Raw genomic sequence first — 24,454 nt, forward strand, 5'->3', positions numbered from 1 at the left:
GGATGTATTGTGATGGTAGATTTCCTTTCACCCCTTTGTGAACAAGGGTCCGGGGAATGTCCAGGTCAATTTTTGCAGTTCTGTTTTGCTCTTCTTTATATCTTTGGAGCTGCTTTACATCTCAGTTTGTTAAATTATCATTATTTTTCTCTTGTTATATTTCTAGAAATTTTTATAAAAATGAAAAAAAGGAATTTCCAACTTGTTTCATTTTTCACATTTAATTATCATGCATCATTCTACAACTTCTAGGCTGACAATATTATTGATATGAGATTGCATTAAATAACAACAAATAAAAAAGCACTTTCAAAGTGAATGCTCATTATTGAACACCATGGGGCTTACTTACTGTTCATGGTTTTTGGGATTTGCGCCACTGGGACAGGTATTTTGGCACAGCGGCGCCGGCTTTCATGCAACAGAAATCGGGGGGCAGGCTGATTCGGACTGAGCACGGGATTTGCAAAAAAATTGTTTCGCAACCAATGCACTTACATGGACCAGGAAGAAGAAGGTGAACTCCGGTGGACCTGCGCGGGGAAGTGACACATGCAGGATAGCGGGCACACGATCTTAGTGAATCGCGGCACAGTGCATTGTCGTCGGACAATGCACTTTCGGGGACTCCTCTGGATGGGTAGCTAAATGTGCGTTAGTGGCCCAGATATATTAAATTGAGTCTTCGATATAATAAAAAATAGAATATTATACGCTTTAAACAGTAGTTAACAGAGGTAAGTTACCCAATAAGAAATAAAGAATTGTGAATATAACAAAATATAATATTAGCCAGGATAGGAGAATTTACAAAAATTCTTTGTCTGTATAAACGCACTTGTTCCACATTTCTGGTGGTTTTGCGTCTAAAACGCTGTCTAATATGCCTTGCACCACAGTTATCAAGGCTTTTAGACAATTTTCCGGCAGCCTTCCGACTTGTTCGCATAAGGGGCGTAGCTTATGGGAAATCGTCCGATTCTCAAAATTCTGGCGCACAGTTTAGACCAACTAAAAGTTGTTTTTCCAAGCAGTTGATAAAATTGTCAGAAGGACAAAACATATGAGGACTTGAGGTGGTTAGGAAAAATATTGTTTAAAAAGACTTCTCAGTTATCTTTTTGACTCGCCCAAAAAATAACAAAAAGTGGATTGTTACAAAGATTTTCTCTATTTCCCTATATTGTACATTGAGAAAAGTGCATGATATACAGGTAAAGGGAACCTGTCAGCACATTTTCACATATACATCTAGTGACAGGTTCCTATAAAGCCCTATTAACTAACTGACAAGTTTCTTTTAGCAAAAAATTGTTTCCCTTACATCCCCATAAATCAACTTTATCTTATATTACCTGGCATAAGAGGGGGTGTGTTCTGCTTGGCTGGCTCCTCCCATCTACTAATCCCCATGCCTTATGCCTCCTAACTATTCAGCAGTTCATGTCATGTGACCAGGGTGATGTCATCTAAGGTTCCCCATGTATGTATCTGATCACATTAAAACACAGCAGCCTCCATGGAGGATGGGGCAGAGTAGTTAGAGGCATGCTGTAATTTAATGTGATCAGATACATACATTCTGTACATTTTGCAAATGTAAAGGGTATAGGACCTTAGAAGACTTTATATGTTTGTAGTTGAATATTGGCAGACGGTCCCTAAAGACAAGGAGGCAGGGCAGTGATTTGAAGAGACACATTGGGGGTCATTTACTAAGGGCCCGATTCGCGTTTTCCCGACGTGTTACCCGAATATTTCCGATTTGCGCCGATTGTACCTGAATTGCCCCGGGATTTTGGCGCACGCGATCGGATTGTGGCGCATCGGCGCCGGCATGCGCGCGACGGAAATCGGGGGGCGTGGCCGAACGAAAACCCGACGTATTCGGAAAAACCGAAAAAGTGTCGCTCAGGAAGCGCTTACCTTCACCTGGTCCGAGGTGGTGCATTCAGGCGCGTTGAGATGATTTTCAGCGTAGCAGCGCCACCTGGTGGACGGCGGAGGAACTACCTTAACAAATCCCGGCCGGACCCGAATCCTGTGCAGTGAATGCGCCGCTGGATCGCGAATGGGCCGGGTAAGTAAATGTGCCCCATTTTGTCTGTCAAATAAGGAAGGTTGTTCTCTGGCAGCCCGGGATAGAGAAGAGCCAAACTCAGGAGAAGAAGCCAAATTTGTACATCAGAAAAATGGCTGTAATTAAGGTACAGGGTCTCATTGGCAGCTAATTAAAGGGGATATAGGGAGGACTTGTAATCCTGTAATAGCAGGCATTGTTGGTTTGGGGGGTAAAATTCTGGTGACAGGTTTCGTATGAAGGGGTTCAGGAAGATCTGAAAAATCCCACAGGGGACAGAAGTTGACTAAAAAATGAAAAAGGCTCCGGCCTCTTAGTGGATTTGGGAGCAAACTCCACCAGTTCCGACCTGTAGATGAGTTTTCTACTATATTCTACACCGGTTTCCTGCCCGTCTCCCTGCCCGCTCTCTGCCCCAGCAAGCCCAGGAGAATGAATCTTCTCCTGTAAATCTAGTAAGTCCAGATATGGTACCCCAAAACAGAGAGGCCTACATGAGTCAGCCATGATCTTGGCTAATTTCTTGAAAAAAAGAATTTAAGATATATTTCTTCTACACATAATTTCTGTGATAAGATGGTTGATCTCCAGAAGAGACAAGGCTTCTGTATCTTAAGAACTGTGAATGTGTGGAATAGCCAAGCTCAGGAGCTGGTCACAGCAGGGACAGCAGAGAGCTTCAGATGCCTTCTTACATCAAAATAACATTTATGGTTATATAGTATAGAATTATGTTCTCTAACACTCCTTCCCTTTGCTTGACTTTCTTGGTTGAACTTGGAAGGACCTTTATGGACTTGATATGCCTTTTACTGTGGAACTACTGTCTAATATGAGACACATGCAGCAGAACAAGTCTTCTTGGGCTCATACAGAAGATTCAGCAGCAGCCTCTCTTGCAGGCATACTTCAGTGTCCTTGAGCAGGTTACATCATTCCATTCTCCATAGTAGGATTCAGCACACTCCTCAGTTGTTGGGTTGTTTGGTTCGTCTGGCATCCATTTGCTGGAGAGAAAAAACAATGTACTGTATGAGATGAGGGTTAATTTTGAAGAGCACTGTGTAGCTGGCAATATATGGGGAACCATGCCAGGGCTGACACTGTGTAAGCATGTCATGGTCAAGGGAAGTTGAATGACATGTATGAGTCAGTGTAACCACATATTTGGTCCATAGAGTTCCTGTGTATTTTGGGTATCTGTTACTATATCTTATATATACCACTATATGGTAGTAAGAGTATACTTTACAAGTGTTTATTACTTGATAACTGTATGGTGGTATGAATCTAAAACTGAACGGTGATAGTGGGCGCATCATTTACTTTAATGTATTATTATTATTTATAGAGCATTAATTCCATGGGGATGTACAACCAGTAAGGGGTTCACATACATTATATCAAGACAAGAACAAATGCAAGTACAAATACAAGACTACAGTGATGGGGAGACAAGTAGGAGGACCCTGCCCGTGAGTCCTCACAATCTATATGGGAGGGAACAAGGAGACACAAGGTGAGGGAATATCTCCCCTTGCACAGAATAGTAATTAAAGTAACTAGGAATGTCTTTTTTAGTTGGTGACAGGATCCAATAGCCTCCACTATGTTGATTTTAAAAATGCCTTTTTACAGTAGTTTATATATGTTTAATTCACATCAGGGGTGTCGCTAGGTTGAAAGATTCGGGGCTCATGCTCTGGATCTTCTGGCTGGAGCCCTGGATCTCCCCAGGTCAGCAGGACATCTGCCCCGCTGCCCGGGCATCCTCCCCTCTCTCATCACGATCCGTGTCCTCAGGACACAGATCATTATGAGAACGTGTGTACTCACTGCTTTCCCCAGCAGGAGCTGCAGCCTCTGGGATAATAATGCTCCCAAAGGCTGAAGGACCTGTGATGATGTCATGATCACATGACCTGCCTGGGAAAGCAGTACACAGCAGTGAGGTGAGGGGGGACACATGATAGGGAAGAGGGAGAACAGGGGGGCAGTGTGGGCACATTACTTACTGGGGGGCTGTGTGAGGCACATTACTTACTGGGGGGCTGTGTGAGGCACATTACCTACTGGGGGGGCTGTGTTGGCGTATTACTTACTGGGGGGCTGTGTGAGGCACATTACCTACTGGGGAGGCTGTGTCGGCACATTATTTACTGGGGGGCTGTGTGAGGCACATTACTTACTGGGGGGCTGTGTCGGCACATTACTTACTGGGGAGGCTGTGTCGGCACATTACTTACTGGGGGGGCTGTGTGGGCACATTACTTACTGGGGAGGCTGTGTCGGCACATTACTTACTGGGGGGGCTGTGTGGGCACTTAACTTACAGGTGGGGCTGTGTGGAGGACAATACTGGGGGGTTGTGTGGAGGACATTACTGGGATCAGTGCACATTACTGGGGGGGGTTGTGGGGGACATTACTTACTGGGGGCTGTATGGGGCATATTACTGGGGGTAACTGTGTGAGGCGCATGACTCGGGGGATGTGTGTGGGACATTACTGGGGGTTGTGTGGGGCACATTTCTTGGGGCTTGTTCACACTTGGCACTAGGACAGGCCTTGCTTGATCTCACATGTTTTCCAGTGAAACACATGTGATCAGTAACGAGTACCTGGTGTTGTTTAAATGGAAGACAAACGTGTGAGCGCAACCTTACTGTATTTGGGAGAGTTTTAGGGGCAGCAGCTGGATAACTCTGTCAGGGAACACAGATATAGGGACATTGAGGAAAAGATGTGGTGATGCTTAATGGAGAAGATAGAGGACGCGTCACCTGGAGTCACTGAATGGAACAAGTAGGGATTTCTCTTGTGGTTTCTGTAGCTGTATACACCGTCAGTAAAGTTATTATTGGCACAACCAATGTGAGGGGGTTATGTACAGGAGGAGGCATTACTGAAAGTCTGATACACATGCATTGGATCTTTTACCTCCCTAGCAACACCCCTGATTCACATTACCTGGTTCTCTGCCAGCACTGTGTGGTGAGTCCCAGGGGGAAGAGTGAGCTGCAAACTATTCCTCAGACTCCTCAGGCATTCTTCTTCTACTCCACACCACCCCCTCCATCCCCTGCCTGCTTAATTCACATGCCAGGAGGTAGGGAGGGAAGAAAGGACACTGAGACACTGGCACACACAGGCTACTCTAGCTGACCTCCCTCCAGGGACTCAACACACGCTGCTGGCAGGGAGCCAGGTCATATAAAATAAAAATGTATAGAGTACTGAAATGATTAAGAATGCTGAAAAAGGCATTTTTTAAATCAGCACAGCATAGGCTATTGGAACCTGTCACCAGCTAAAAATGACATTCCTGGTGACAGGTTTGCTTTAAGTAATACTTTACTAAAACAGGGTAGATTATAGACTAAACCTTCAGCTTTCTATTGTGTAAGTGAGGAGCATATTGATGTATCAAATACAAATATATGGTGAAAGCAATAGGTGAGGAAATGAAATAAGAACGTAACAATCCATGTGAGATTGTAAAGGGACGGAGTACTTAGTAAGGTTGGATTCACACGTCCGGTGCCCGCCGTCCCGTAGCACGGCGGGCACACGGCAGTGCACTGGGAGAGCAGTGGGAGAGCGCTGCTCACCCCCGCCCCTCCTCATAGGGATACATGGCGCAAGGCGCCATATGCCCTGAAAAAATAGGACATGTCCCTTGCGGTAGTGTGAATGCAGCCTAAGGCAGAAAAGACAAGTGGGATGCAGGGTTTAGAAAGGTCCGCATGTCTTGTCTGTACAGAGCAGTAACGCATCCACAAGGCCTGTGGGGACATTTTTATTTGTGACACTACCATAAAACACTATAGCAAAATCCCTGAAGAAAGGATTTAGTATTTACCTATAGGACATCATTTCTCCATCCAACCATTTCCATTTCTCAGGCTCTTTGTCCCGCCGCATTCCTATCCAATACCTGTCTGTCTTAATGAAGTCGTGCAAGGCAGCCTGGGGAAACATTAGGCAAAAAAATCTTATACAGGAGGTACCCTACTTAAGGACACGCGAGTTACATAACACCCCCAGTTACAGATGGACCTCTCTGTCCCCTGTGACCTCCGGTGAATCTCTTTGGATGTTACTATAGTCCCATAGTGCACTGATCAGCTGTAAGGTGTCTGTAAGCTTTATTGATAATCCTTGGCCCCATTACAGCGAAAAATTTAAAAACTCCAATTGTCACTGGGGCAAAAAAAAATTTGTCTGGATCTACAATGATAAAATATAGAGTTTCGACTTGCATGCAAATTCAACTTAAGAACAAACCTATGGAACATATCTTATATGTAACCCAGGAGTGCCTGTACATAAAATATTCCAATTTGATTATTGGATGCCCTGTTTATGGCCCGTTTAAGCACCACTGATGTCAATAAAAAATTACTGCCCAGCCCACAAAGACCGTCAGGAATAAGACTTGCCCTATCTTTTGTGGTACCGGAATTCCACACTACTTGCCATGTTCCAGTCATGTTTTAGACATTTAACACCTTACTAGACTGTGAAGTATTGTTATATGTTTAATGAAAATGTTTTTTATTTTATATGCTTGCTAAATGCTGAAAACTAAGAAGACACTCAAGTGCCAAGAAAGATTTCCCGAATCACTCTGGTCTAAATTACACCGGACAAATTTGATACAGAGATAATAACTCTTCTCTTTTCCAGTAGAGTACAACATCCATTACATCATATATTGCTATACTGCTTTACAGGACTTGCTCTCTTGTCAAGGACCTATGTCTTATATGGTAGCTCCTATAAACGTAAAGGCATTTTGTAACACAACATTTGCACTGGAGGTAATGCCCATCATCTTGATCTCCGATGATGACTTGAGTGCTAGTGGCCGTATTGTGAAACGGCATTGTCCAGTTGGCCCAATACACAATGAGGGGCATTTATTAATTTTGGCGCAGGGTGGCGCTAGAACCCTCCTATTTTTTTCAGTGGGATGTAAGTTTGTGGCACAAGGGAATAATGAATTGGCGCACAGACTACAAGATTTAGAACTCCATAGACCAGGCAAAGAACAAAGCAAAAGTGTCGGAAAACACCAATATTGTGGCGCCGACACTTCATAAATTAAGACGCAAGAGGGGTAGAAAGGCGAAAAAAACCACTGCCGCTTTTCCGCCATAATAAATGACCCCCAATGAGTTTTGTCGCAGTCCCGGTATTGGGTATAACATTTAACTTAGATGGCAAGTATCAGTCTCATTGTTTTTTCATGGAATCCATTTTACATGGAATTTTTGGGGGATCTGACCACATTTACTTACCCGGTCCTGTCGCAATCCCGCGGTGCATTGTCCGACAAGGATTTAGGTCCGGCGCGATTCACTAAGGTCGTGCATCCAATTTCCTGCAGGTGTCGCTTCCATCCAGAGGTCCGCCGGAGTTCACCTTCTTCTTCCTGGTGCATGTGAGTGCTGATCTTGCAACACATTTCGTTTTTTCAATTCTGCATTTTTTCAGAATCAGCCAGGTTGTCTGGCGGCCACGCCCTCGATTTCTGTTGTGTACAATCCGGCACCGATGCACCACATTCCAATCGCGTTTGCCAAAAACCCGGGGCAATTTGGCGCAAAACGGCGCAATAGGGAAATATTTGGGAAAACCCGACCGAATCGCGGTGCGTGGACCCTTAGTAAATGTGCCCCAATTTCTCTATATCCACTAGATGAGTGTATTTGTCATTTTCAAATGTCTTTCATTAAAATTGCTTGAAGGACACAACTATGTGAAGATACCCCAAGCTAGACTAGGTCTGCTGGAAGGAGAACATTCTTACCGTCTCTTCCTGAGTCTTAAGAGGCAGAAGAGTTGCCCCTTTTTTTATGCATTCATCTTTAGCAGCGTCCCAGGATGAGGTGTCCGTGGAGATGTAGTAGCAAAAAACACCTATTCGCTGCCATCCAGAGGGGCACTTTCCACAGATTGTCTCTGAATGGGAGAGAGGGTAAAGAACCACATATCATGTAGGTGAAGACAGGGAAGTAGACAAAGGCAAACATACTGGGGCAGATTTACTTACCCGTCCCGTTGCGTCCGCCGATCCGGAATGTCCGACGAGGATTCGGGTCTGCTGTGATTCACTAAGATCCTGCGTCCAATTTCCTACATCTGTCGCTTCCCCGCTCAGGTCCACCGGAGTTCACCATCTTCTTCACGGTGCATGTGAGTGCTGATCTTGCGACACAATTTTGAAAGTGAAATTCCGCGGTTTGTCCGAATCAGTCAGGTTATGCCGCATGAAAGCCAGTGCTGATGCACCACAATCCGCTTGCGTGTGATTCAATCCCCTGTGCGATTCAGGGCAAATCAGAAATATTCTGGAAACTCAACGGACCCTTAGTAAATGTGCCCCATTATCTTTTAAAAAAGAATTGTATTTTTAATAAATAATAATTAAGTTTAAGATTTATTTCAACCTACTCCATATCTAGATCTCATTGTTGAACTTCATCTCTTGCCCGAGGTATTCCCAAACAATTTCTGTTCATTTTGGCACCAAAAATTCTAAATAGGATCTCACCTGTTTATTTCATAGGGAGAAATTTATCAAAGTCTCTTACAACAGAACTGTTCTAGTTACCCATAGCAACCAATCAGAGCTCAGCTTTCATTTCCCCACAGCTGTTTATAAAAATAAAGCTGAGCTCTGATTGGTTTCCATGGGCAACTAGACCAGTTTTACCTCAGAAACTTCATGCTAAATCTCCCGCTATGTGTCTATTCCAGATCAGGACTGCCCAGCAGACAATAGTGAGCTCAAATAGTATATTGGGCGCCAGAATTAGCTCCAGTTTTCTGGCTGACTTTGCACTGAAAAGAAGGTGCAAACTGCTTGTACATGTATTTATAAAATGTCTGCGCTAGATCTGTGTCGCGACCGAACCCGAGCAGTGCAGGGCGCGCCAGATTCATGAAGATCATAAATCTACCGCCCCCTGCACACTCCACAGGCAACTGCGCTTAGTAAAGACTGCACTGGTCTTGTTAATTGTGAGCCAATGGGGCACATTTACTTACCCGTCCCGTCGCAATCCCCGCCGTGCGTTGTCCGACGAGGATTCGGGTCTGCCATGACTCACTAAGATCGTGCGTCCAATTTCCTGCATGTGTCGCTTCCCCGCTGAGGTCCGCTGGAGATCACCTTCTTCTTCCTGGTGCATGTGAGTGCTGATCTTGCGACACAATTTGCTTTTTAAATTTCGCGGTTTGTCCGAATCAGTCGGGTTGTCCGACGTCCATGCCCCCCGATTTGTGTTGCTCCAAAAACCCGGGGCAATTCAGGGCAAAACGGAAAAAAAATGCGAAACAAAACAAAAATGCGGCGTTCGGACACTTAGTAAATGTGCCCCAATGTTGTGGATCACTGGAGGCCAAAAAAAAGAAATCCCTAACCCTTCAAAATACAAAATTTTGTATCTTCTACCCACTATTATGTCTTGGAGAAGCTGTTGACCAACGCAGGAGGATTGTAATCAACCATAAGATTGTAATCAACCATAGGATTGTAATCTCATAAAGACTGTTGCCAATTCTGCTCTGTAGAGAATAACTCTTAATTAATTAGCTAATTCTTTAACTTGACACTGTTGCCCTTTTTACATTTTGCAGTTCAGTTTGTTGCTCCCCTCATTTCAAAGTCAAAACTGTTTTTTGTTTTTAGATTTACAGCGACAGCTTGTTTTTGGGTTAACAAATAGTTCTTCTTTGTGGCATCATTTAAAATTCTATGCAATGTACTGGGAAGCAGGAAAAAATTCCAATGCAGTGAAATTAACAGAAAATCTTTTTTTGCACCTTTATTCTTTTTTATTATTTATTTACTTTTTTAGGCCCCCTGGGATATCTGAACCATATGGGCCCTGATCGCTCTTAACTATATACTGCCATATCATTTGTATTATATGGTATTTTTACGGGAGCTCTGCACTGCCAGCAGATGACCTCAACTGAGCTGCGGTTCATAGAAACTTCAGCAAATATTTCAAAAAATTCTGTTTAGGTCCTAATCTATTATGTCCAAACCAATGTTCCTCCAATTGTCCTGGAAATTGGTACATAACCCCCTCTAGTTCCCCTAAAACACAGATTTTTTTAAATTTTCCTTCGCTCATCACCTCTACCTAAGCTCTGGGATAAATGACAGCAGTAGTTTGTTTTTATTAAAGGGCATCTACCACCAGGACGAGGCACTGTATGCAAATGAACCTGAGGGGCTCTAGGCTCCTTGGGTGTCAATGGAGCCTGGAGCCCCTCCGACTCATTTGCATACAGTCTTTCATCCTGGTGGTAGATGTCCTTTAAAGAGATTCATCGGAAGCGAAGCAGAAAATATTCAAATTCAATCTGGTGACTGAAAAAATAGAATTGCTCTTCTCTACCCAGAAGAAAATGGGGCACATTTACTAAGGTGCTTACGCCAGTTTTCTGTTGGACTTTGCACATTCTTTTCAGTACAAACTGCTTGCACAGGGTTTTAAGAAGTGTCCGCGCCACATTTGTGGTACACACACTACTATTCATCATACAACACAAATTTCTGCACTGAAGGGGGCGTTCCCGGGGCTCAGTCTGAAGTGTGTCGCACACATTATGTGAAAGGTGCACCCCAAAAAAAACTGTGCCCTTTGTTGGGGCACTGCAGGGAGGGCCAGAAATCCTGAATCTGCCCCCCCCCCCCTGCACACTACACAGGACACTGCACATAGTACACACTCCACTGTTCTTAGTTAATGTACCTAATACGTGTGATTATTTAAAATTAGTGCATGGAATATGCAAAAGCCTTACATGTATCCTACCACTTGTATCAACTCTCTGATATTTATCAATATGTTTTATCTATTAAATGACCCTTAAATTATGTATTTTTAATCTAGGGATCTACCAAAATTTGGCTATTAGAATTCCAACATCTAATATATAAGGCTGACTGTTTGTGTATGTATGTCCACTAAAGGAATCTGTACCATTGCATTTACAATTTACAATTTACAAAATTTTGTCTATGAGCAGAACTGCTCTAGTTGCCCATGGTAACCAATTAGAGTGCAAGTTTCATTTTTGCCCAGCTGTTTATTAAATTACAGCTGATCTCTGATGAGAACGTCAGAGACAGACAGTCGCTGGAATGAGAGTGTCAGGGACAGACAGTTGCTGGAATGAGAGTGTCAGAGACAGACGGTCGCTGGAATGAGAGTGTCAAAGACAGACAGTTTATGGAATGAGAGTGTCAGAGACGGACAGTCGCTGGAATGAGAGTGTCAAAGACAGACAGTTTATGGAATGAGAGTGTCAGAGACGGACAGTCACTGGAATGAGCGTGTCAGACAGACAGTCACTGGTATGAGAGTATCAGAGACAGACAGTCACACAATCCCCTGTTCTGTCCCCGAAAGCGTCGGAAAACCTGACGGAAATGCGGCCGCAGACCCTTTGTAAATAAGCTACAGTATGTAGATACATAGGATATGTTTCAAGAAGAGTTTATCTTCAGAAGAACCTTAGTTTTAGATCACTTACCAAAGGTCTTGTTAATAACTTTGATGTCATTTTGAAAATTCTGTTTTATATTTTCTGCAATAAAGTATAAAAATGTTTAGATTTGAGAGAAATATCGTTCAGCAAACATCTTTGACTTGGGATTTTGATTTATAGGATTTCTACCACCAGGATGAAAGATGGTATGCAAATGAGCCTGAGGGGCTTTTTTGCATACATTCCTTCATCCTGGTGGTAGATGCCCTTTAAGGCTTTTGACCCAAGACATCCCAGTATTGCATATCCCATTATTAGAGAAAACAATGAAATCAAAGACAGTTGGTGACATATGGACCATATGTTGGCCATAGTTCTCAGACCATTCCTGCCTTTCCTAGGATTAGAGTACAAAAAAAGATGTAACTCCTGGCATCATGGAAGGATAAGGAAAGGTCCCAGAAGTTGACAATTACACCTCATGATAAACTGCTGAGATGTTCTTAAAGGACGCACCTAAAGATTCAGCGTTTTCAAGGTTCATCCTTTCTTGGTTGTCGGCTGTAAATAAAATTAGAGATCCATCAATACAATTATATTACTAGTCCGAGGAGTAAATAAGTAAAATGATCCTTAGAAATAAACAGCGCAATAAATAAAGACAATTTATAGAACTAGAAGTCAGGCGACCCCAACTTAAAGCGGTTTTCCCACCAAGCAACTTGCTGATTGGTGGGGGTCGCAGTGGGGCGCTTGACAATCTCCGTCAGCTCCATAGAGATGAATGGAGCAGAACGGTCACGCCCGTCCGTCTCCTCCATTAATCTCGGGGAGCCACAAGGGGTTTTACGGAGGTACCTGGGACCCCATGTTCTCGTGATCTGTGGGGGTCTCATCACTGAGACCCCCACCGATCAGCAAGTTAGGCCCGATCCTGTGGATAGGGCCTAACTTGCTTGGTGGGAAAACCTCTTTAAGGACAACCAATTTACAGATGTCCCCTAGTTACAAACGGACCTCTCTGCTCCCTGTGACCCCTGGGTGCTGTTAATTCATGAACTTGAGCCCCAGGCTACAATGATCAACTATATAAATTATCAAAGGTGCCTGCAATTAAGTTTTCTTGGTAAACATTGTTACCATGACAGCCAAAACTGATAAAAATTCAACTTTCACATGGTCGATAAAAGTAGTTTGGAGTTACACTTACAAAATATACCAGCATACAAACTCAACTTAAAGGGGTGTTTCCATTTAGGCAATGTAATGTTATTGATTGTGTGATGAAAAGTTATTCAATTTTCCAATAAACTTTCTGTATCAATTCCTGGCAGATTTCTAGATCTCTGCTTGCTGTTCTGCTATAGAAAGTTTCTGTTTTCTTCCAGTGTGTAGAAATCTGACCATGGTCACACAGGTGCATGGCTCATGATGTCACACAGCTCTGATTACTCTCTATGATACTAATGAGCCATGCACCTGTGTGACCATGGTCAGATTTCTATCCACTGGTAGCAAACATAGAACCTTTCTATAAAATCACAACAAACTATTACCCTAGATAGAAGACAATCTTTTTCTCCCTAAGATGGCAGACTTAGAAGTATAGTCCATGCAGTAACTCTGGTAATCAGGGTCGGTTCCAGGTTTCAGTAGGCCCCTGGGCAATAGAGCCTCATTGGGCCCCTTTGCAGTTAACGCATGGGGCAGCATTCAAAATTTTGAAACTAAAAAAGTCTCCCGTTCCCTAAAATATTTTCTAGTTTATCATCCCATAGTTCAGGGGTCAGGAACCTTTTTGGCTGAGAGAGCCATGAACACCACATATTTTAAAATGTAATTCTGAGAGAGCCATACAATATGCACATGCCTCCCAGTAGATAGGTAGCTACGGCACATGTCTCCCAGTAGATAGGTAGCCACAGCACATGCACCCAAATAGACAGCTAGCCCCAGCACATGCCCCCCAAGAGATTGGTAGTCACAGCACATGCTCCCCAGTAGATAGGTAGCCACAGCACATGCCCAAGGTAGAAAGGTAGTCATAGCACATGCCCCCAGTAGATAGCTAGCCAGAGCAAATACCTCCCAGTAGACAGGTAGCCCCATCACATGCCCCCAGGCCCCAGTAAATAGATAGTCACAGCACATGCCTCCCAGTAGATAGGTAGCCACAGCACATGCTTCCCCAGTAGATATCTAGTGCCAGCACATACTTGCCCCCAGTAGATGGGTAGTCACAGCACATGCCTCCCAGTAGATATGTAGTGCCAGCCCATAATTGTTCCCAGTAGATAGGTGGTTCCAGCACACGCCCCCATTAGATAGTCACAGCAAAAAAAAAAGGGAATACTCACCTACCTGTTTTCCCTTCAGCATCTTCTCATAACTCCACGCTCTTCTCTATGACCCAGACGCCACTGCCATTGCTGCTTAGGCAATGGCACCTGGGTCATGCGGCTCTACTCTATGACACAGGTGCTGTCACCTAAGCAATGGTGCGGCGATGGCACCTTGGTCACTTAAAGGACGCATGCAGTGGTAACATCCCTGCCTGCATCCAGAGATCAGCACTATGGGGGATATTTATCATACGCTGGTGCTCGTGCGCCAGCGTATGATAGCCCCGCTGCTGCAAATTCACAGCCCGATACATCAAGAGGCTTCTGGCTCTTGATGTATCGGGCTGCCAGCAGCGCAGTGTTTAACCTACGCCAGGCAGGGCCTGGAGAAGAAAAAAAACGCAGCCGGTGACTTTTCACGTATGAAAAGTCGCCGGCAGCAGCGAGTGCGCAGGCGCGGGGACAGTAACGCGCCGGCCCACTCCCCTCCGGCCGCGCCCCCCGCTCGGCTGGCCGCGCCCCCCCTTCATGCATCTTCATGCCCCACTGGCGTTAAGGTGGCGGATTGGGGAAAATAATCGCAAAAGCTAGCAACAAGCTAGCATTTGCGATTATTTCAGGGCCTTTGCGCCAGTGGCGGTGCACAGAGGTCCTGATAAATATCCCCCTGTGTGTCTTAGATGTACACACTGCCAATCGCAATTTAACAAGGATTTGTCTGAGAGCCAGATGCAGCCATCAAAAGAGCCATATTTGGCTCCCGAGCCATAGGTTCCCTACCCCTGCCATAGTTTATCATCTATGACTAAGGACCTAATGGTCTGAAACACGTCAGATGTAGATGTGTACAGCACCTTATCTTTGTATCTGCCTTTACAAGTATTACTATGGATGAATAAAGCTGTTCAAGAATTTTAACGGACCTAGCCAATCAACTTTCTTCTTTTCCTATCATCCCAAATAGCCCCCCCTCATGGTTATTTTATATAAGCCCCCCTCACCCTCTATGGAATCATTAGATACAACCCCCCCTCATGGTTTCCTTATGTACAGCCTTATGTGGGCCCCCCCAGCCACTCTGGGCCCCGGCACTTTCCCAGATATTCCCAGTGCTGGAGCTGGCCCTGCTGTTAATAGTACATAGTTACCAAGATTCTTCTGATGTGACACCTCTTTTCTCATTTCCAAATCTGTTAAAAAAATGATAAAAAAGATCAAAACTATAGACAGCTTTTACTTTTTTTCCTGCTATATGTTTCTGTTATATGTTATTTTACTAGAATTTCCAACTAAATGTTGTTTGTGATCGGCCATTATATTGAGTGGTATCCACTCTTCAACATCTTCTACTGGACAAATTCTTCTGGCTGGTGAAGTCGACGCTTTTGGTGGAGGTGTTTGTGGGGAACCGTATTCACTGAAAAGAGTGGATTTACACAAGAACAAGAACCAGTACCAGGACACGCCTTGCACTAGCTCCACCCCCGTGACATGGAATATGTGCTAAAATTCTAACTCATGCCTGTCAACAGTTATTTAACATTGTGCACGTGAAAATTAAAAACCCAATTCTCCTACGTTCTCATGTACTTTTTAGGCCTCAGGACCATATTGGGGGCTTTGATCTGGCTGCACATTGGTGTCTCGAAGCACTGTGACCACGTTGGGTGGCCTCGTCCCAAAGTATTGGACATGTGGCTGGACTTGTGGTGTGGCCACTTAATATTCAATGGAGAGGGGAGGGGTGACAAGCACTCACCCCTTCTTTTTCTGTGTAAGGCCTAAGGCTATGTGCACATGACCATGTGCTCACTTGGGCCGGAACCAGGTAAAGAAAGAAGGGGGTGAGTCCTCTGCTCCCGTCTCCATAGAAAGACAAGTCGCTCGGTCATGATGCTGTGAGACCTCAACACACCATGATCAGGTGCTGTAGACCTAAATGGGGGGGCTGTGATTTGGCCTGATCATGGCTCCCAATAAGGTCGTGTGCATGAGGCCGATTTATTATGTACAGGGAGTTGCTGTCATTATTCACCATTATTCATAACAGCATTTTTCTGCTAAGGGGGGCAACATTTTAACAGCTATTTCCTATTAGCTTATATTTTAACGACCCTTTTAACTATGAATCATGCTTATTTCTGGAATACCCCTTTAAGCTTACTGTGAAGATGATTATATACCTGTGCAATATAAACTCCATGACAATAATAATAGAGCAACCAAAACTCACAGTATATGAAAAGGACACTGGTTACGGCAATCAAAATAAGGAACAAGACAACTAGAAGGATCAGCGCCGCTACAATTATCCGCACTTTGGGGATTTTGCTTGTTGATTCTTCTGCAATAAACAAAAAGTCCATGAGTACAAGAGTAACTGAGGCTGCGCCTAATCACCTACACAGATATAAGACGATGTTACACATTATACAACATGAAGCAGAGCCGAGATTTTCCATAGCAGCAGAAATTTACACTTCTCATGTGAAATCATCTTGTTTTTACAGTTTTTTCTATACAGTATTGGCTCATTTATTGACTTTCCCTAGTGACGTTATTACAGACAGTCCTAAACTTGTAAAAAACACTGCCCAAGGTCCCATTGGTTTGTTCTTAAGCTGAATTTGTATGTAAGTTGAAACTGTATATTTTATAATTGTAGATCAATTGGAGTTTCAAAATTTTTTGCTGTAATTGGACCAAGGATTATCAATAAAGCTTCATTACAGACACCTTACAGCTGATCATTGCAGCCTGGGACTATAGTAACATCCAGAGAGATTCACCGGAGGTCACAGTGGGCAGAGGGGTCCGTCTGTAACTAGGGGTCATCTGTAAGTCGGGTGTCCTTCAGTAGGGGACAATCTGTATTAAATAAAAAATGTACAAAAAAAAGATCTAAATTTACTCAAGGAAATGAATGATTAATAAGCGTTACTTTTGGTTACTGTTGGTTCTCTACCCTTCTTCATAGTCCTGATCATTTGTTCTTCTTTGTTTAGTTCATCCATGTTCACATACACATCATTTCCGATATAGTTGTCTGAAAATTAGAAACATTATTAGTGAAAGATCACATATTTTTCTTATTCTTCAGGCCCAAAATTTGGGAAAGATACGAAATGTAAAAAAAAAATAAGTTCCGCCCATATTCAGACCAAACTTTTCGAGGCAACATGGATTTCTGATATTTGGTTATTCTATCCTGTGTGGGTATGTAAGGGCCTATCCAGTCACATAACTATATAGTCCCAGATAGGTTCCGTAGGTTAAGTTACGCCAGCCAAAATTTTTTTGGTCTCTATAATAATCCCACATACCTTGCAACCTTCAACCTATGTATTTTAACACCAAACAAAGTAATACATCAGATATATGGAACCGTCCTCCCCAACTAACTACAGCTCCATCTCACAAAAATACATGGGCAGATATTGAGGACTTCCTACGTTTACAATCTTTCTCACCTTCTTTTTTACATTTAGATTAAATAAAACAAGTCCAGACACAATTGCTTAAAGGGTTTGCCCATGAAAGAATGTTCTCGAAAAATGACCCCTAGTGATGTTTACACAATAAAGATCATTTTAACCCCCTTACTTTACAATTCTACTCTGATTCCTCTGTGCTATGAGATGCTGTGTGCTGACAATGTGCTTAGATTATCAGGGATAGGGTTTATCTACACTTTTATTTAGCTATCTGACACATAGGAAAAAAGAGATGAGATAGATCAAAGATGAGAGATGATGAGACGATGAGATCCATAAGATGGATATAACACACAATGACACACTGATAATTCACCTATAACACACACTATCAGCTATACTATATCTCAGCTATAACACAGACTGTTAGGTTTGCTATAACTCCTTCCCCTGCTATCAAGTTCTTATCTTGCCTGTAGCTTGTAGAGTAAGTCTGTGCACACTACTCCTTGCTGGCAGGAAATGTCTGTGAGTGATACGACAGAGATGACCATATACACAGAGTGGAAGCGTTAATGAGATGGGAAGCGAGAAAACACAATATATTCAAACATCTTTGAGAACCTCTGGTAGCCGACCGTGAAACAATTGTCTCACCCTGAAATCTTTCAAATCAGGCCTCTGCTATCTCTTTCCACACTAAATTACCCCATGAAGCTGCCATGGGGCATAGTAAATGGCTGATTTACTATGAACACATTACCCTCTGTCTCAAACTGCCTTGTAAGCTGTTTAGGAAGTTATCCTAGACAGCAATGGACCTTTCTTATTCTGTTTTGTTCTGTTCTTTCCCAACACCCTTAGGGCTCCCTTACATTCACATTTTTTTTTATATATTACAGTCAAATAACTTATAGAGGTTGAAGTGGTTTCAGTTGAAACTAAGCCCATAAGTCAGGGGCCCACTTGCTGCTGTATATCATTTTGATCTTCTTTGATTTCTAGAAATTAAACTCTGTGCACTGAGATTTATGATGCAAGCTGCCAGATAACTCTCCCACTCCTTTATGAAGATAATTATCCTTTTAATGTCAGAAGCAATAGTAGATCAGTTTATAGAGCAATAACTGAGATAATAGAGAATTGTGCGGCTACAAGGGTGACAGTATTTTTATCTTACTCTTCTAACTACATTCCGGGAATAATAATAATAATTCCTTTATTTATATAGCGCACACAGATTATGCAGAGCTACACAGAGCTTGCCAAATCAAACTTTGTCCCCAATGGGGCTCACAATCTAATCAACCTACCAGTATGTTTTGTGGGAGGAAACCGGAGGACCTGGAGGAAACAAACACAGAGAGAACTCTTTGCAGATGTTGACCCTGGGACTTGCACCCAGGACCCCAGCGCTGCAAGGATCACCGGATGTAAATGTAGAGTAATCACTTCTCACTGTGTACAGTTGGTATACATACAATATCATTGAGGTGTCTACAATACATAGTAATATAGTAATCAAACGAACACAGAGCGTTACTGCTGTAACTAAGCTTCATAATGCATAATGTGTTTCCAATTAGAAATGTGGCCTGGAAAATAAATACTAAAAATTTACTAAAAATACTACAGAAAAAGTCTTTAAAAATTATGCAAATGCACCTGAGGGGCTCTGGACTCTGTAGCTGTTAATTGACCCTGGAGCCCCTCAGGTTCATTTGCATAATGTTTAAAGACTTTTTCTGTAAAAGCAATGGCAAAAGAAGCAAAAAGAAGTACAGATCCTGCCAGAGGGGGCGCACACCAGTATGTCAGTGTACTTGGTTCATAATCGTTCATCTTGGTGGTAGATTTCCTTTAAGGCAATGGTTAATTTTTGCTTTGCAATTCTGTATGTTAGATTTAGTGGTGGGGTAAAAAAAAAAGATTAATCTAAAGAAAAATAATTTACCCATGGTTACTGAGGCTCCATTCATTTCTGCAGCTGCGTTCAATACTGGTTTCCTTTTTATTTCAACCACATTTCCATACACATTTTTCTTCTGAGCGTGTTCTAAGGAAGAATAGAAACACATGGCATATAAGCATACGGACACCTTTGTACATTTCTTTTTGTTGCTCATTTGTTTCCTAAATGCTAAATAGAGCAACCTTCTAATTAGTCCTCATTTTACAATCTCACGTACAGGCAGTCCCCGGGTTACATACAAGATAGGGTCTGTAGGTTTGTTCTTAAGTTGAGTTTGTATGTAAGTCGGAACTGTATATTTTATCATTGTAACCCCAGCCAGAACTTTTTTGGTGTCTGTGACAATTGGATTTTAAAAATGTTGGGTTGTCATAAGAATCAGGATTAACACTAAAGCTTCATTACAGACACCTGTGATAACGGTTATAGCTGATTATTGTAGCCTAGGACTAAAGTACAATAAATTACCAATATCCAGAGGTCTGTTTGTAACTAGGGGTCGTATGTAAGTCGAGTGTTCTTAAGTAGGGGACCGCCTGTATTGGCTGTGAACCTTTTTTACTGACATCTCTTGTCCCAGAGATTAAATCTGTGTCAGCATGGAACTGGCATGGATTTCGGCCACAACTTGTGTAGATTATTGTAAATCTGGCACTGGTTATAGCAAAACTGTTGGGCTGCAATTCCCTTACTGTGATCGCCATTGCTACCCACTTTTGGCTTTTGGAAAATGGGGGGAAAAATACTTTAAAAAAAATGTTTTTAACTGCCTGTGAAATTAACTGTGAGGTAGTCTCAATGGGGCACATTTACTTACCCATCCGTGGAGTTCACTGAAAATGCATTGTCTGATGATAATGCACTCTGCCGCGATTCACTAAGATCGTGCGCCCGATATCCTGCATGTGTCACTTCCCCACTCAGGTCCGACAGAGTTCACCATCTTTTTCCTGGTGCATGTAAGTGCATTGTTTTTGTGACACAATGGGGCACATGTATTATCGCATCTGCGCCAAAATTGCAATGGCGCAGAACTGTTGCAGATCATTTATAATGAGTGTGCGTCTTAAAGAACAGATGTTTCCGACTATGCCGACTCCACTGTCTTTTATTGGCGCAAGCGTGCGTGGCCTAACGCTTCCACATTATCCTCCACATTTAAGTGTTTTTTGTCAGAATTTTTAGGCGCAATTTTTGGCGCACGATAGACCAGGAAAAAAATGGTCAGATAGCAAAATTAAGGCGCAGTACATGTAAGACTTTGACGCACATCTCATTGATGTCGGCATTTTTATGGCGCCCGACTGATCAGTTCCGTCTACCCATTAATTACTAACAGCCATGCACCACTTAAATACATCGGGCTGTGCTTTGCGGAGACTGATCTCCGATGCCGACAGACGTGCTTGCGCCACAATTCGTAAATCCCCCCAATTTGAAAGTTAAATCCTGCGCTCGGTCCGAATCAGTCAGATCGTCTGGTGGCACGCCCCCCCATTTCTGTCGCATGGAAGCCAGCGCAGCTGCACCAAAAAACTATCGCATACGACACAATCCCAGTGCAGACCCCTGTTTAATATCTGTCCAAGCTGTGCGATCTCCGAAACATACGAACAGTGTGACAAAAGTGCGATCCACGACCCTTAGTAAATGAGCCCCAATGTTTCCATTTAAATTTTTTCTATATCATATTTCCATAGCTGGGTATAGTTTTCCAAATATGGTCAGACACACTACACACAGTCCATGTAGTTCCCTTCTCCTCCCTGCCGGGGACTGTGTGTGATCTGCCTGAAAATGTGGCTGCTATTTTCCACCTTAAGGTCTGCCACATAACACAACAAGCGGGCAGTGAGGGGCACGGAGTGGGCTGAATAAACCAGGCATTAAGCAGCTTAAGGGGAAATACGTGAAGGATGTGTCTTTCTTCTGTCTCCCCCTGATCTTTATGACATGCTGAGTTCACTCCTGGTGTGCAGCGTTCGGGCTGTGCGATCTGAGCAGCATGCGTTGCGAGTGTGATGCGAGTTCATCGCATCACACTCCCAATTGTGGAACCGGCCTTACTGGAGTATGTGGACTGAATGGGGGGTCTCACAATGATGCTGTTTTTAACTGGATACTATGGGGCACATTTACTAAGGGCCAGACGCCAGTTTTCGGTCGGACTTTGCACTAAAGAGAACGTGCAAAGTGCTTGCCTCGGTATTTATGAAGTGCCTACACCACATTTGTGGCGCGGCTGCACTAGTCATCACGCTACATAAATTTCTGCACTGAAGGGGGCGCAGTCGGACCATGCGCCAGATTTAGATTTTAGACTTTATTTATTATTGCAATTGTTGTGTGTATCTAACTTTCTATATCGGGCTAGTGAATAAACCCGCTTTACTTTTTGTGTCTATACAGCGGGGGATTTTGGCTGTGATAGGTGGAGGGACAGGAGGATCATGGCATTTTCATGATTGTACAAGAAATCTGTTCCTGAATTCCTCATTTTAAGTAAAAGAAACTTTCAAATTTGCAACTTAGGTTTAAGTTTGATTTATTGGCAGTTTCATTTCCTTTCTCTTACTATTTGCACTGATTAAAATAAACGAAATACAACTACATCTAAAAACCAAAAAATGTGGGAACCACAACCGTGAGACAACAGGATGTAGGTTATAACACAGAAGTAATGACCTGTACCAATGTGAATAAAGCACTTGGGGTGAGATAGAATTGTACAATTCTGTGCCTGTATCGCTTTTCTTACTTGGCTTTTGCTAAGTGTCACCTTTCCTTACCTTTCCTTGTCTATAACCGCTACTAACGCTAAAGGAAGTCTATGGATTTATCAAGGCTTGCAGTGGCGCAGAAACTTTGATAAAGTTGCAATTCTTGGTGACTGTTCCTTCCCTTATACCAACGTCACTTGCATTGATGAGGGGGGGGGGACATGGAGTAGGCCATGCTGCAAGCGCACTAGTCTTATCCTGCATCAGTTCCTGGTGCAGGTTATAGCCCAATCCTACACCAGCCATGGCCTGGTATAATATTTTCCAGCCTCTTCATATATCCAGTGCCGTGTGAGGGACAGGGGTAACATCAAATACACCCCTATGAGTCTAGAACAAGCATATGAATAATTGGTGGAGAAAGATGTAAGAAATTTAAAAAGAATATCCTTTAAAGGAGTTGGCCACTTTTCAATAAATCTCTGTGAGATCTTCATCCTTTCCCTGTTCTCCCCATGTTTCCCTCTGCATTTATACCCAACTTCCTGTTTCTTACTTCCTGTTTTTAGTCCGTCCTTAATGGAAGCCTCCAGTGTGTTTTATTTCTCTCAGTCCGTCTCACTGACAGACACAGGGAAAGGGGAAGGAGCAGGATGAGACCTAATCATCTGCTACAGGTCCTTCATATTTATCAGTGCACAGACATGTAAACAAAGATCCTACAGGGTGCACAGATAGGGGCATTTATTTTTGCGCAGGGTGGCGCTAGAACCGTGTTATATTTTCCAGTGGGGTGTAAGTTTGTGGCGCAAAGGATTAATGAATTGGCGCATGGACTAAAAGTTTTAGAACTCCCCAGACCTGGTTTTAGCTGCTTTCTGTTTGCACAACAAAATGTGCTAAAAATGGAAAAATAGAAGGACCAGAAGACTAGTGGACTCTGAAGCGTCGCCAAAATTTTGCTCCCAAAACTAGAACAAGTTGAGAGTGTCATTAAACACCGATATTGTGACGCCGACACTTCATAAATTCAGGTGCAAGAGGTGCAGAGAAGAAAAAAAAGGCCATAATAAATGCCCCACAGAGAGTCTGCACACAGCACTAAAGGAAGCATCAGGGATAATGAATCACTTGTTAAACATTCAGGGAATATTATTAAGGCAGTAAAGGCACATGGGAAATTTATGTTAAAGAGGTTCTTAGTTTACTGATTCCATGTCAAGGGTATCTTTCATGAACAGTAAAGCCTTGCTCTGCATTCTTCAGATTTTTTTCAAGAATTCATATTGTACAATTACGCTAATTCTTTTATAAATTGTTTAAGAAACCTTTAGCTTGTAGACATAAGCAAATGAAGCATGAAGAAAACTGGGGCACTCACCGATTAAAAAAGTCCATAATGTTTATTCGTAAATCCTTCATAAAAATCAGCAGCTGATGCGGTGAAGAAGGAGTAGGGGGAAGCACCACAAGCCACAGCCTGCTTCGCGCTATACAAGTGCTTTCTAGTTCCATAATGCATAGATCTCAGCTTCTCAACCAAGTATTACCATGTATCATCCCACAATAATTCCACAAGTCAGCATACGTCTTCTGCTTCAGACTCTCTTACCAAGGCGCTGGGTCAGCACAAACAAGACCCTCATCATTTCTGAAGACTCGAAAACATAACGCCCCTAAGAAAGAACCTATCAAACTCATCCTACAAGGCACGATGGCGATTTACTCCCCAAAAGGAAATCTACCATCAAAATCCATCATGATAAACCAGGGACATTACTCATAGATCCGGGCACCGTGACTGTGGTATCTTCTTATATTTGTTATCTATGGCCTCCGTCCTTCTAAAATCATCTTTTAAAATTATGCTAATGAGTCAGAGAGGATGCCCTAGCCCCTCTGTGATATGGTTTTACAGACTATTACAGTCTAAAACAGAGCAGCAAAGGTACTAGACCTTATATCAGTATATAAACTACCGAGTGCTGTGCATTAGTGGAAGTCTGACAAGTGATAAGGTAGAAATAGCTAAAGTGAATACAATAGTGAGCATAGCCCAGCAGCTCTGCTAGAATAGCAGTATAACTTACCTTTCCTCCTTGTCTGATCGTCAACGTTCTTGGTCTTTTTATTTTTCATTGCTCAGTTGTGGTCTTCTCAACAGTGTCCTCCAGCATCAGTTTACAATCACTAAGCTCCTTGTACTTTCTGTCTCATAGTTTATCACATACAAAAAGGAAGTGAGTGGTGGTCACAGGGCAGCTGCAACTAAAGATAGTTATCAAAGTTTAAAATGATATCATTACGTTTTAGGGTTTCACAAGGGGTCAACCAGAATTCAAAATACATCATTGTGCATCTTCAAACCAATTGACCCCTAGTGAAAAAAAATAC

At 42.9% G+C, this 24,454-nt stretch overlaps 1 protein-coding gene across 3 annotated transcripts; it reads right to left on the bottom strand.

Moving 5' to 3' along the window:
* Positions 1–238: 238 nt before the first annotated feature.
* On the bottom strand, positions 239–24,294 carry LOC140127939 (CD209 antigen-like protein C). 3 transcript variants are annotated; one of them, XM_072149167.1, is made up of 10 exons: positions 24,151–24,294; positions 19,323–19,424; positions 16,876–16,980; positions 16,168–16,278; positions 15,083–15,124; positions 12,109–12,153; positions 11,638–11,691; positions 7,895–8,046; positions 5,942–6,048; positions 239–3,087 (listed from the first exon to the last, which is right to left on the bottom strand). In XM_072149167.1, exons 1-10 carry the CDS (start codon positions 24,197–24,199, stop codon positions 2,961–2,963), a joined length of 894 nt encoding a protein of 297 aa, XP_072005268.1. In that variant the 5' UTR covers positions 24,200–24,294; the 3' UTR covers positions 239–2,960. The 3 variants fall into 3 exon arrangements, with proteins under 3 accessions (XP_072005268.1, XP_072005270.1, XP_072005269.1); XM_072149169.1 differs by lacking the exon at positions 24,151–24,294 and adding an exon at positions 23,442–23,543; XM_072149168.1 differs by lacking the exon at positions 19,323–19,424 and having other exon boundaries at positions 24,151–24,290.
* Between the last annotated feature and the right edge of the window lie 160 nt (positions 24,295–24,454).

This window comes from Engystomops pustulosus, chromosome 4, assembly GCF_040894005.1.
Source record: "Engystomops pustulosus chromosome 4, aEngPut4.maternal, whole genome shotgun sequence".
Taxonomy (NCBI): Eukaryota; Metazoa; Chordata; class Amphibia; order Anura; family Leptodactylidae; genus Engystomops; species Engystomops pustulosus.

Bases quoted from the DNA above. Each gene is read 5' to 3' on its own strand.
- LOC140127939 (XM_072149167.1), bottom strand. From the start codon at position 24,199: ATGAAAAATAAAAAGACCAAGAACGTTGACGATCAGACAAGGAGGAAA. The intron at 16,981-19,322 runs GTAAATTATTTT...TCTAATTTTCAG, and splicing joins TGGAGCCTCAGTAACCATGG to ACAACTATATCGGAAATGAT. The intron at 8,047-11,637 runs GTAAGTGATCTA...TCTCCCATTCAG, and splicing joins AGTTATTAACAAGACCTTTG to AGACAATCTGTGGAAAGTGC.